The sequence below is a fragment of the Amborella trichopoda genome, chromosome 3, assembly GCF_054954075.1.
Source record: "Amborella trichopoda isolate Santa Cruz 75 chromosome 3, AtrichopodaSantaCruz75HAP2 v2.0, whole genome shotgun sequence".
NCBI lineage: Eukaryota > Viridiplantae > Streptophyta > Magnoliopsida > Amborellales > Amborellaceae > Amborella > Amborella trichopoda.
The window spans coordinates 57402422-57414772 of record NC_142338.1 but is presented as its reverse complement, the minus strand read 5'-3'; the positions used below and the strand labels follow the sequence as shown (position 1 = coordinate 57414772).

The 12351-nt window shown below is 36.3% G+C and overlaps 1 protein-coding gene across 1 annotated transcript; it reads left to right on the top strand.

Moving 5' to 3' along the window:
* The first annotated feature begins 8833 nt into the window (after positions 1-8833).
* LOC110006853 (ammonium transporter 2 member 5) lies at positions 8834-12351 on the top strand. Its single transcript, XM_020664542.2, has 3 exons — positions 8834-9839; positions 10672-10957; positions 11415-12351. Exons 1-3 carry the CDS (start codon positions 9240-9242, stop codon positions 11975-11977), a joined length of 1449 nt encoding a protein of 482 aa, XP_020520201.2. The 5' UTR covers positions 8834-9239; the 3' UTR covers positions 11978-12351.

Genomic DNA, 12351 nt, shown 5'->3' with positions numbered 1-12351 from the left:
TGAGGGTGATTATAGTACAGTTCTTCAGCCACTTCTTTGAGTGAAACAAAAAAAGAAAACTTAGAATTCCATGTTTTGATACTTAGCATATCAGGAAACAACTTTTGATTGATGAATTTTTCATTTTTTAATCAAATTGAGGCCAAGTTGGAGTTTATAAAGTTCTTTCATAAGGTAAAAGAAAGCTTTATAATTCCGAGAGAAATTGATCTTAACATTCTATTCATATGCAACTACTCCAACTCAAGATGATGCAATTTTTTATGGTTTTTCAGAAACTACATTAAAAGGTACAGCTAATATGTTAAATTGTTTATCTCTCATCGGTAATTTGATAAATTTCTCCTAAAGCAGATGAATGGAAGATTCATATTCTACCTTATGAATGTGGTAGGAGATCCAATCCATTAATATTAAATACACGTACACGTATGTGTGTATATGAGAGAGAGAGAGCAAATATATGTTTCTTCACATGAATCAAGCCAATGTGATTAACTACATGCAATATCTTCATCCCATAAATAATTGTGGGCTAATACTTGTTTCTCCACATAAATCATGATATCAAAATTTTTTTTTATCGTTAAATAAAACTTAATAATTGGGGGTATAGTAGTTATTTTGTTGAAAGACGAGGGCTTTTCATCTACATGGCTAACCTTTTGCCCTAGTCAAGGCCTAACCTGGTGGGAGTGGTCATTCACCATCTCACTCTGGAAACTGGTCGTTCGAATAATGGACCACTCTTTTGTTAGTAATATTTTCTTCTTAAAATTAGTAAAAATCTCCCCTAATGCCCTGTAAAGAGAAGCACGCCATTAGTGGGAGCTTATTTTATTATCAACTGAACTGAATCGTGTCCAATAGAAGAGGACTGTTCGGATTGAATGGTTAGTTGCTGTTTTTCTTTTAAAGAGGAAATGGAAAGCAAGGTTATGTATGGACTGTAAGACGTTTCCCTTTTGACAAAGCAATGGTGAGGTGTTTCTCTTCAGAGGAAAATGGAAAGCAAGGTTATGCATGTCGATAATTCCCTTATATAATTGAGCGCGTTTGGCATGCTCCCACGGGAGTATATTGTACAGAAACTCCCATGGACTCCAGCGGGAGTACAGTGTACAACAATTCCTTTCAGGCATAGGAACTACTTGGAGATTTTTGTGATAAATTTTTTTGGAATCAATCTAAGTATCAGCATATGATTGTTTTCAAGAAAAAAGTTCTCATTTTGAGTTCTTGAACATCTCAATCTTACCCTCAAAAAATTGGACAGTCTATGTTCAATCTTTGGATCTCATTTTTTATTGAGGCACATAGCGTTCTTTTTTTTTTTTTTATTTTTTCTTCTTCTTTTTTTTGGTGGAGGTTGGTTGTTTGGTTTTAGAAGTTACGTACCAAAATTTGGGGTCCAAAAAATATTTTAAGCTAGAGTTTAACCTGAGGGAGCAATTGCACATTACGCTCCTGCAAGAGAAGCAAATCTTTTCGCTAGATAGTTGTTTTCTAGCTGGGGAAAATTCAATTGAGTATAAATCATTGCTATTAATGGGGACATCCATTATGCAACATTGGTCCCTTTCAGTCTCTTCATTTCTCCATTTTATAGAAACGGGGAGAGACACTTCAAAACAGTAGGGCCGCGTTTTCTTAACAAAAAAGAGGGAGTAAAATCCCATGTCAAAAGTCCTATAGGAAAATACATTTTTGGTGCCATTAACCATTATGATGGCTTGAAAAAATATATATATAATTATGAGCTTTGAAGCTTAAAAAAATGTAGAAGTAGCGGATATGTGAAGACTTAAAATAGATAGTCCAAATAATATGAAATAAGATACACTATTTTTATGGTTTGAAATCAATATTTGCTAAGGTCATTAATTTATGGATTTTTCCACCACCAAAACAATATTTTCTAGAGAGATATGAGGCTGACCACAGTGTCTCATATATTACTATCTTTCTTGGATACAGGTGAAAGAAATTTGGAAAAGGTTTATATAACAAGGTAGAAGTAAGGTGGCAGTAATCCGTATTGTTTATTTTAATTGGATAGCATAGATTTTGCACCATCTTAAAAAATGTACAAATTTTAACATTGTCTTAAAAGGCATTTCAAATCTAAACCATCCAATTAAAATAGACGGTGTTCTACATCAAAACCTTAAATTATGATATGTCACCTTCTATAAACCACACATTTGTTTTATTCATGTTATCTATACTATATTGTTAAACTACAGTTACAGAGTATATATGTTATGCAATAATAAGGAGAGCTGGAGATATTATACGTCAGATGACTTTATAAATTATAATTTGCTTACATTTGCATGCTACCGTCCATTTTCATCGACGTTTGGAAAACCACAGATCCAACTCAGAACCGCCCAAGCCGGGATCAAGATTGGGATCAAGAGGTGCTAACCCCAACTCTTCCTTGAGGAATCCCGTAACAGCCCCAATTCTCTGTTTATTTTTCAGATTTTTTTTGTTAATTGTATGCTCTAATCCAAGTATCGGGATCGCAATTTGCAATATGACTTGAATCTCAGGAGGTAAAATCGGACTTTCACTCCTATTTCCTCATGCAAAAGGTTTTTTATATTTTTCCTACAGCATATCTCCCTTTCCATCCAACCATTCAATTTTGGTCAAGTGAGCTACTCATCATTTGATCTAGATCCGATGCTTCAATGTTCTTTATTATTATTTTTTATTTTTTATTTTTTATTTTTTTACAAATTTTATGAATATAAAATTTGCTACCTGCCACCTTCTCAATGGGGTGCACCTTAAAATATATTACAAATAATTTTTCGATTAAATTTAATGACCAAAATGCCCTTTAAAAATTTCAAGGGTATTTTGATTATTTTATTTTATTGGGAATATTTTTTTGTATATATTTTCTACAAGTGTGAGTTTAAGAGAGGATTGGACACCCAAAATTTGGTGTCAAAATAGTATGTAGAAAAAAATGAAAAATAAAATAGTGTAGAAACATGACATTATGATTGGGACCATCTTAACCGTCCATTCAGAATGCACGGTTGGATAAGAGGAAATATATAAGTTTTATGCTATAGGGAAAGCATAAAAAGCTTGCTCATTTCTCATTGGCTGAACTCAAAGTCCCATATCCAAATAACAAGAACTCGATGTGGTTATTTATGTTGAGTAAGTAATCTATTTTTTTTCTCTCACTTGTCCTTTTCCATCCATTTTTTTTACATTTTCGCATTAAGAACAGAGAAAAAAGGTTCCCTCCATACATTCCCGATGGGCAGGATGTAGCTAAGCTATGGAAATGTAAAGCACCTAGTCGGGTTAAATCCTTCCTGTGGTTGCCGGGCGTTAAGTGCCTCCTCACGGTCGACCGCCTTCAAAAGGGATGATCTTAGCCGATGTTTGCCTTATGTGCAAGGAAGCTGAAGAAACCACTAATCACATTTTCATCCATTGTGCCTGTGCGGATAGATTATGGGATTGGTTGGGTACGCATCTAATTGGGCTAGCCGGCGCCCGGAAGCGATCTCTGAATGCTTGCAACAAATTTGGACACCTCCTTCCTCGTCCTTGGGCCTTAGCATGTGGAAGATTGTGGCAGCTGTGTTTTTTTGGAAAGAAAGAAACTTTAGAACTTTCAAAAGCCAAATTCGAGATTTCCCCAAGTTTGTTATTGCTATCAAGAGCAATTATTTTGTAGACCTCCGTTCCCAAAGAACTCTTATTCATCCATTTTACGGAGATTGTTTTGTTCAAGGAACGCCTTAGGCGCTTAAATTGTGTTTGGGCCAGAATGGTAGCTAAAATAAAATTCAATTTCGATGGTAGTGTTCGTCACAATGTGAGTGACTTACTTCGATATCACAATGGAGATACTTTGTAGTCATACTATGGGAGGATGCACACTTGCGAGATTAATGATGCTGAACTTTTGGCGCTCGGCGTAGCATGGCTGAGCGCTGCTCAACTCAATGTCATTGTCGAGGGTGACTCAGCCAACATGATCTAGTGACGCTTAAGGCCGGATCTTGTACCCTGGAATCTCTGTGCTATTATGGATGAGATCATTCTCGGTTTGGTGTCCTGTGCAATTCTTTTTGTTCATCTCAAACGGGGCTTCGATTCAGAACCTGATGTGCTAGCTTGCGACATCCCCGTAGCTTTCTGGTTTTTTGGTTCTCTCCTTTATTTGTTCTCTTCTGTTTTCTTTTTTTTTTTTCTTTTCTTGTTTCAAGTTGTTCGTTACCTTAATGAAATTCTCGTACTTGCTAAAATAAAAAAACAAAGGTTACTCGCTTTCAGAAAGGAGGGAAGGTTTAGGAGTTCCGGCAATTTTGGTGAAATAAAAGAATAGGGATTGATTACGTCTTTTCACATAACGAAAATATACGTGGCTTTCTGCTTCTCCAAGAATCGTTGTACTGAGGTTCTCCTCGTCTTAGGAACCTCTGCAGGGGGAGTATGTTATTTATATGAGGAGAAGTTTACAATGAGATTATTTATTTTTGGTATAAGGTGGTCATAATTGATCTTGACTACTGGATGTAAAGTTGGATGGCTATATTTATTCAATTTATCGAGCTCAAATTTAAACAGAAAATTTTTCGAACTTTGTGACGCATCTAGTTGTCAGATTTTAGATCAGATGATTACAAGTAATTGTGACCTCCTGGTAGGGCTGAGAATTTATCTGCTTTGGATTCGAAACTAGAATTTTGAATCCTATCGGAATCCAAGTATGGATCCAAGATGTGGATTCGACGGTTCGGATCTAGATCCAAAATTTGGACCTGAATAGTTCTTCGAATCAGATTCGGTTACAGGTGAATCCGATCCGCAACCGACACAATAATTAATATATAATATATTATTTTATATATGTACATATATGTTATATAGCATTTTTTGTTATATATTATTTTATAGATATAAAATAATCTATAAAATAATATATAAATTAATTTTTTTGGATCCGAGTAACATGTATATTATTCATATATGGAACCAGATTCGAATATTCTAGATGCGATCTGATCCGAATTCCATATATACTTTTTGGATCTGAATTTGGATCTTGATAGATCCAGACCCGATCCGACCCATTCTCAACCCTACCTCCATGTATCAATGTTCTCACTTTGTATTATTAACCCACGGTGAAATGCCTCAACTTTGGACAAAATCACAAAACTGTTTATCTGTTTCTTTTTCCCTTTTTTTTTTTTCTTTTTGCATGCCTTACCTAAGATGTTTTGCGATTAAGAGTGAAAATTTATGTATAAGTGAATAAAGATACATTTGTGCATAGAAAAGATATAACGTGTCAATTTTATATGTGAAAATAAGGTGCACCTTAAAACTCCGATCCAAAAAGTTATTCTGGCGTGGAAAAGCCTTACAATTGATCATTGCGACCTCGAGATGTATAGATATAAAAAACAAAAGGACTTCAAATCTTAAAAATAGCATATTGTAAAACATTATCTAGACCATCCAATTTTAAAAAATTCAAGTATTCATATATATGCTTGATCTACACTATTTATTTAGCTTTAAATTCATTGGCTAGGGTGAAAATCTATACTTTTTATGTCATCATAAGAGTTTTCGGTACAGGTTCTGCCTCTTTGAGCTAAATTTAGATGTGGCCTTTAATTGTTTAGGGTTGACACTTTGACATCTTATACAAACGTCAACCTTTACACATGGGAAAAGTTTATATCGAGTCGATGTTCTAAATAATCAAATTAGAGCCAACTCAAAAATTTTGCTAGAAGAGGTTGTTTTGATGCTCAAATATACTCAAATTGATCATCTCGACATTAAGATGCATAAATATGAGAAAAAAATGGATTCCAATGTTTTGGAAATAGTATATCTTATAATGTATTTTTGGACCGTCAATTTTTAAGTTCTTATAGATCAGCTTGATCTACACTATTTTTTCATAAAAAAAAATGAATTTCAAGTTTTGGAATGATATGGCACTACTCTTCCACCAGCATGGTTGAAGTGCCAGGTAGGCACGCCACAATTAAGAGTACAAGTTAAGGAATAGAATATTGCTTATCCTGTAAATGCTAATTGACATGTTTGAGCCTCAGAGATATGGCAAAAAAAAAAACGCCAAAATTTCAAAACTGAATTAATTTGGGTAAATAAAAGCAAAAAAAAGAATGAAACAAATAAAAACCATAAGGGGGGGGGGGGGGGGGGGGGGGATCCGGCTGGTCAGAACTAAATCGGTCCCAACTGGTTCTCGGTCAGGAGTGAGTGATTCCCCATCCAGGCCACATCTTTCGACACACTAATGAAGACCATTAAAGGTGCCAAATTTTTATTCTAACCCATAAAGGTCACTAAAGACAAGGATTAAGTATGGCTATTGGGACGGGAAAAGAATAGCATAAGACCATTTGATTTCAGTACAAAGAGGTTACGATCACTATCGGCTATTGAATTGTCAAATTGGGTAGCTGAGAATTTGCCATTAACTTAGCTCGAATTCTAGAAAAAATTTTGCGAGTTGTGATGTACCCCAAGCCATTAAATTTGACATGGGTTGATTAAAATCTTACTACAAATTAATAGTCTCATAATATACGATCCTTTATTTAATTTGTTTTTTTATCACCCACCATCTGGCTATTCTTCGCTGTACTCGCAATCGAAAATCTAGATGCCGATGGGAGACGCCAATAGGCTCCAAATCTTTCCCCTATTTTCTGAATCTTGATTATACCGTTTGTTTGTTTGTGTTAGCCTATTGTAGACAATAGGGCTAAATAATCCTTCTACTCCTCAATGATTCTGTCAATTTATTGAAATGAAAATATCAAATGAACATGTAAAGGCTAATCTACTGTTTTCCAACCCTTAACACGCTTTTGTTAAAAAATAAAACAATAGGGTTAAAAAGATTATTTCGTACCCTGAGCCATCACATATTCACACGTCACCGAACGATAGCATCTGTTATAAAATAAAGGAAAAATATTATATAAAGTTGCACCCTTAAATTGTGGAGTGATGACGCACTTCAAAAATTTATCGAAAAAAGCTATTTTGATGTTGAAAAACCCTTTAATTGATCATCTCAAAAAACAAAAAAGATTTCGAATCTCGATTATAGTGCATCTTGCAACACATTATTTGGACTGTTCATTTTCAAGATTTTCATGTGTTTATATATCTATTTAATTTGAACCATGCTTGGAGTTTAAAATTTGATAATTAGAGATGAAAATGGATTGGTGTACCATCCTAAGAATTTTTGACACAGAAATTACATCTTATGATAAAATTTGGGGGTGCCACTTAATTTAATTGTTTAAGGTTACAACCTTATGCGAACCACATCCTAAAATAAATGTTTAGAATGTGTGCATGCGTTTACTTAGTTTAAAACCCTACTAGGTATTTAGAAGTTAGTCTTGTCATTTTTCAGAATAAAGAAACTGTTTTTTTGTGTTTGTAGAGTTGTAACTTTTGGACTGTTTATAAGTGCCTTTGTTTATGCGGGAGTAACACTCATATAAAAACAATATTACATGTAATACAAATAGCCCCAAGAGCGTTTGATCCGCCTGATCTATAATTTATAGGAGAAGTACATTTCAAAGACACTCGTTTTTAGTAACAGGAATGGTTATGCTTAGACCAACCATAACGAATCAAGGCACAATGGACATGAATTACCATATCAATCGAGGCTAAATAACTAATTTTACAATGTAATTAGAGACTCCAGATGTACATCAACTATTTAAATATATAAATAAAGGCCAATGGATTCCTATAATATTAATAAAATGCAAATAGTGACAGCTTAATATCAGCCAAGACTAGGGAGATTTAAAATTGCATCTCATATCAGAGTGCGTGAATCAATTATACTAAGAAACTTTAAACCAATGTTTTATTAGGATTAGCCACCGAATTGGTCAGAAATCTAGTCCAGTCAAATCTCTATGACCGTCAGTTGAATTGGTTGGAGCGTATATAATAAAAGTAAAAAATAGTAATAATTAAAAGTTCAAAAATATAAAACATATTAAAAAATTTAATCAACTTTTTTTAACCAATCTAACTTGTCAAAATCGGCTAAGCCAGACTAGTATTTGAAAGGAGCTTGTCTAACCCAAAACTCACCCGATTTGGACCAAATCAGGAGTTTGACGATTGCGATGCACAAAGCCCTTTCAATCATACAAGACTCAAAATTGTTCTTCTTATTAAAGTTCCCATGTTGGAGGCAAGAGTTGCCCCTACTAGGAGGCGTTGGACTTGGACTCAACGAGTCGACTTGAATCCGACTTTTCAAATGCTGGTTTAAAGCACTGAGCCCCACTTTTCTTTTCTTTTCTTTTTTAGTTTTTTATTTTTTTATTTTTTTTATTTTTTTCAATTTCCAAGAACAAGAAAACAATTGTCCAATACGAATCTTTTAAGCTTGGGGTTGTATTAGATGTTGACTTGTGTAGGCAAATGATCTGAACCGTCCGTTCACATATTAAATTTTATAATCAAATTGTTCCTCATACTAATTTATTTTTATATTTTTTGATAATGACATGCTAAAATTTATAATCAAATATCGTTTAAGGTCTGCCATTGGTTGTATCATCATGAGAGCCTCACAAAGCAATTGAGGGACCGTTGTTGTTTCCGCCAAATATGAAGATACAAATTAGATTCAACCCTAGGCAACATAGGAGCCGGCCAATGGACAAGATTCCACACAACTCAAAGGTCGCCACTTCATGACACCCAGGCAAGCACACAATGTAGGAAAAAAAGAGTAGTTTAACATGGACGGTCCGGATCTGCCCTAAATCAACATCTCTCCACCATCCAGCTAAGAGAGTCTAAATCTCGGCACGTCGTTTGGCGTCGCACATGTGTATGTGGCACACGTGCATGTAAGTATATATCTGAACTCCCCTCACATAGAATCTCAAGTCTATCCCATTTTGATCGCATACAAGGCCACCCACCCTCAAGAGTAGAGAGGTCTAGCCCAGTGGTTGGACCCTCTCGTTGGCTGGGCTCAAGTCCTTGGTTCTATCTCAGAACCTAACTCATTTGATTCTTTGAGCTTTGGTTGAGCACATTATCACCTAGGTTTAGTAACTTGGAATACCTAAAGAAGTAAGAGAAAGGAAAAGCAGGACAGATTTTCTAAACCAGAAGAAGAGAAAAATTTTAGAGGAGAGTAGCAAAAAGAAATGACTAACTATTCTACACTGCCTCCAAACCTCATCCCAGATGACGGTAGCCCACCATGGATGAACAAAGGAGACAATGCTTGGCAACTCACTGCGGCGACGCTTGTCGGCCTACAAAGTGTCCCGGGACTAGTGGTTTTGTATGGAAGCATTGTAAAGAAGAAATGGGCTGTGAACTCGGCTTTCATGGCCCTGTATGCCTTTGCAGCTGTGTTGGTTTGCTGGGTTGGATGGGGATACCACCTATCCTTTGGGGATCAGATGATTCCATTTTGGGGACGACCGAATGTGGCTTTGAGCGAGAAATATCTTTTGCAAAAAGCCTTTTTGGGCATGTTTCCTAATGCAACAATGGTTTTCTTCCAGTTTGTGTTTGCGGCCATTACGTTGATACTGATAGCTGGGGCGTTGCTTGGGAGGATGAATTTCCATGCTTGGATGTTGTTTGTTCCTCTGTGGTTGACATTTTCATATACCATTGGAGCATATAGCATATGGTGTCCAACTGGATTTTTGTCCCTGCTGGGTGTTATTGATTACTCCGGCGGTTATGTCATCCATCTCTCATCAGGCATTGCAGGATTTACTGCAGCATATTGGGTAATTGTTTATGCACATATACATGTAGACTTTTCTATGAGTAATACATGCCATGAAATCATACAGGCTTAGATTTAAAAAAGAGTGTGAACTGTCAATAATGTAGTTGCTCCCTCTCTTTTTACCATGGCTATGAAATGAAGAAGGACATTTGCTTGATGGAAAAAATAGACACACCTTTAAGTTTCTATCAAGTTATAGTTTCCCTCCAAATCCTATGAAACCACTCTATCTATTAGCATTTATATGTCAATAATGGTTCTTCTTCATTCGCCACTTATATTATTGTATATGTACATGAAAATGGTATGTATGGTATTTCAACCTCTCAATGAAAAGGAACTGGGGTCGTGGTGCTCTTACCCTACAACTTAGTTACCATATTGTGGTTTTCATTCCCACCGCCAACATCACCCCACTAACATCTTCAAAAGCTAACTCTTAATCTACTTGAAAGAAATGGGTAGGGGCATGTACTTTTACTTCCAAGGGGTGGTCACACCCTTGGCATTTCTAATAAGGTCATTCACCTTTAATTCGATAAAGTTGCAAACAATTACCCTTAGCAATCAGATGTGAAAATCAATATGCTAGGATTGTATCATTTTTTACACAAAATTGTGAAAACTTTCTTGAACTTTGAACACAATGAGTAGCACACTTCAAGCCACATGATTTTACATATGACGCCTCAGAGTGATTGTGACCTTCTTAAAACAATGATAGATGATCTTAGTATTTACTTTCCCCAAAATAATAGTGTAGTATTAAAATATCATGGTCTTTTTATAATTTCATATGATTATTTATTCATTGTGAGTTATATTCACAGGTTGGGCCTAGGATCACCGCAGATAGGGAGAGGTTCCCACCCAACAACATCCTTCTTATGCTTGCAGGGGCTGGGTTGTTGTGGATGGGTTGGACTGGATTCAATGGTGGAGATCCTTATGTTGCAAGTATAGATGCATCGTTGGCTGTGCTTAACACCCATGTGTGTGCAGCCACAAGCTTGCTCACATGGCTCTTCCTTGATATTATCTTCTTCGGAAAACCCTCAGTAATCGGAGCTGTCCAGGGTATGATCACCGGTCTGGTGTGCATTACCCCCGCAGCAGGTTCTCTCTCTCTATATGTACAATAACTGTGAGATATTTATGTTAGGAAAAATATACACTAAAACTATTTATTTTTGGTATAAAGAGGGTACACAACACCATCAGCCATTGGATGTGAATCAGGCAGCTGGATATGTGAATTAACTATGCTCAAAGTCTAAGGAAAATTCTAAAAAATTGTGGCACATTCCAAGCTGTTAATTCCACACATGACGGTTAAAGATGATTTTGAACTCCCAGTTCCAAAAAAGTCTTGTATTACGTAATCTTAGTTTTAGTATGTTTGTTGTAGAAAGGATATTTTTTCACTTTTAGCCCTTCTTTCGCACACACACATAAATGCTTGTGTATGTTTTTGCATCCGTAACATTCATTTTCCGTTTTTTTTTTTCAAAGGCCATACCGACCTCTCTCTCTCTCAAAGTTTCTCACAAAAATCATCTCACTTCAATAACAGGTGTTGTGCAAGGGTGGGCAGCGATCCTCATGGGACTACTCTCAGGGAGCATCCCTTGGTACACCATGATGGTGCTCCACAAAAAGATCAAGTTCCTTAAGATGGTAGACGACACCATGGCCGTATTCCATACACATGCAATCGCGGGCTCTCTCGGTGGAATCCTCACAGGATTCTTCGCTGTTCCCAAGCTCAACCGCATCTTCTATGGAGGCGAAGGAGACGAGAACGGAATCCATCTTAACTACATAGGCCTGGCTTACGGTATACAAATGGGGCAATTTCAAAGAGGGCTTAGGCAAATATGGGTGCAACTTGTAGGGATATTGTTTGTGATAGTGGTAAATATCACAACCACTAGTATAATATGTTTCATAATCAGTAAGATTGTGCCATTGAGGATGAGTGAGGAAGATTTGGTAACTGGTGATGACGCGGCTCATGGAGAGGAGGCCTATGCTTTGTGGGGTGATGGGGAAAAATTCGATAGCTCAAGGCATGGAAACTCGGTGTTTGAAATGGAGGAGTCTCGAAAGCCTAGAGGGGCCCATGCTGAGGCTTAAAACTGATGGTGGATCAAGGGGTTCAATGGTGGAGATGATGTGAACTAAGGGCTAGGGTGTTGCTCTTATTTGGTTTTTTTTGTTTTGTTTTCTTTTTGTTTTGTCTTGCTAGGATTTTCCTCTCTCTCTCTTCTGTCTTTTGTTCTTCTTTGGTTTTTCTTTTTGGTGTGTCTTGAAAGGGTTTTCTTGGGTCTCTCTGTATGGGGTAAAAGTTCTTTCTCTCTCTCTCTCTCGATGGGGTGGCAGTTGATTCCAATGAGAAACTTGTTCCTTGATATATGAAGCGTCACTGCGACCGAGTGTTTGATTTGGTTTGCATTGAGTCTAGAATTTACTTAGGAGGGAAGTAATAAAATGAGGGGCTTTAATGTCAA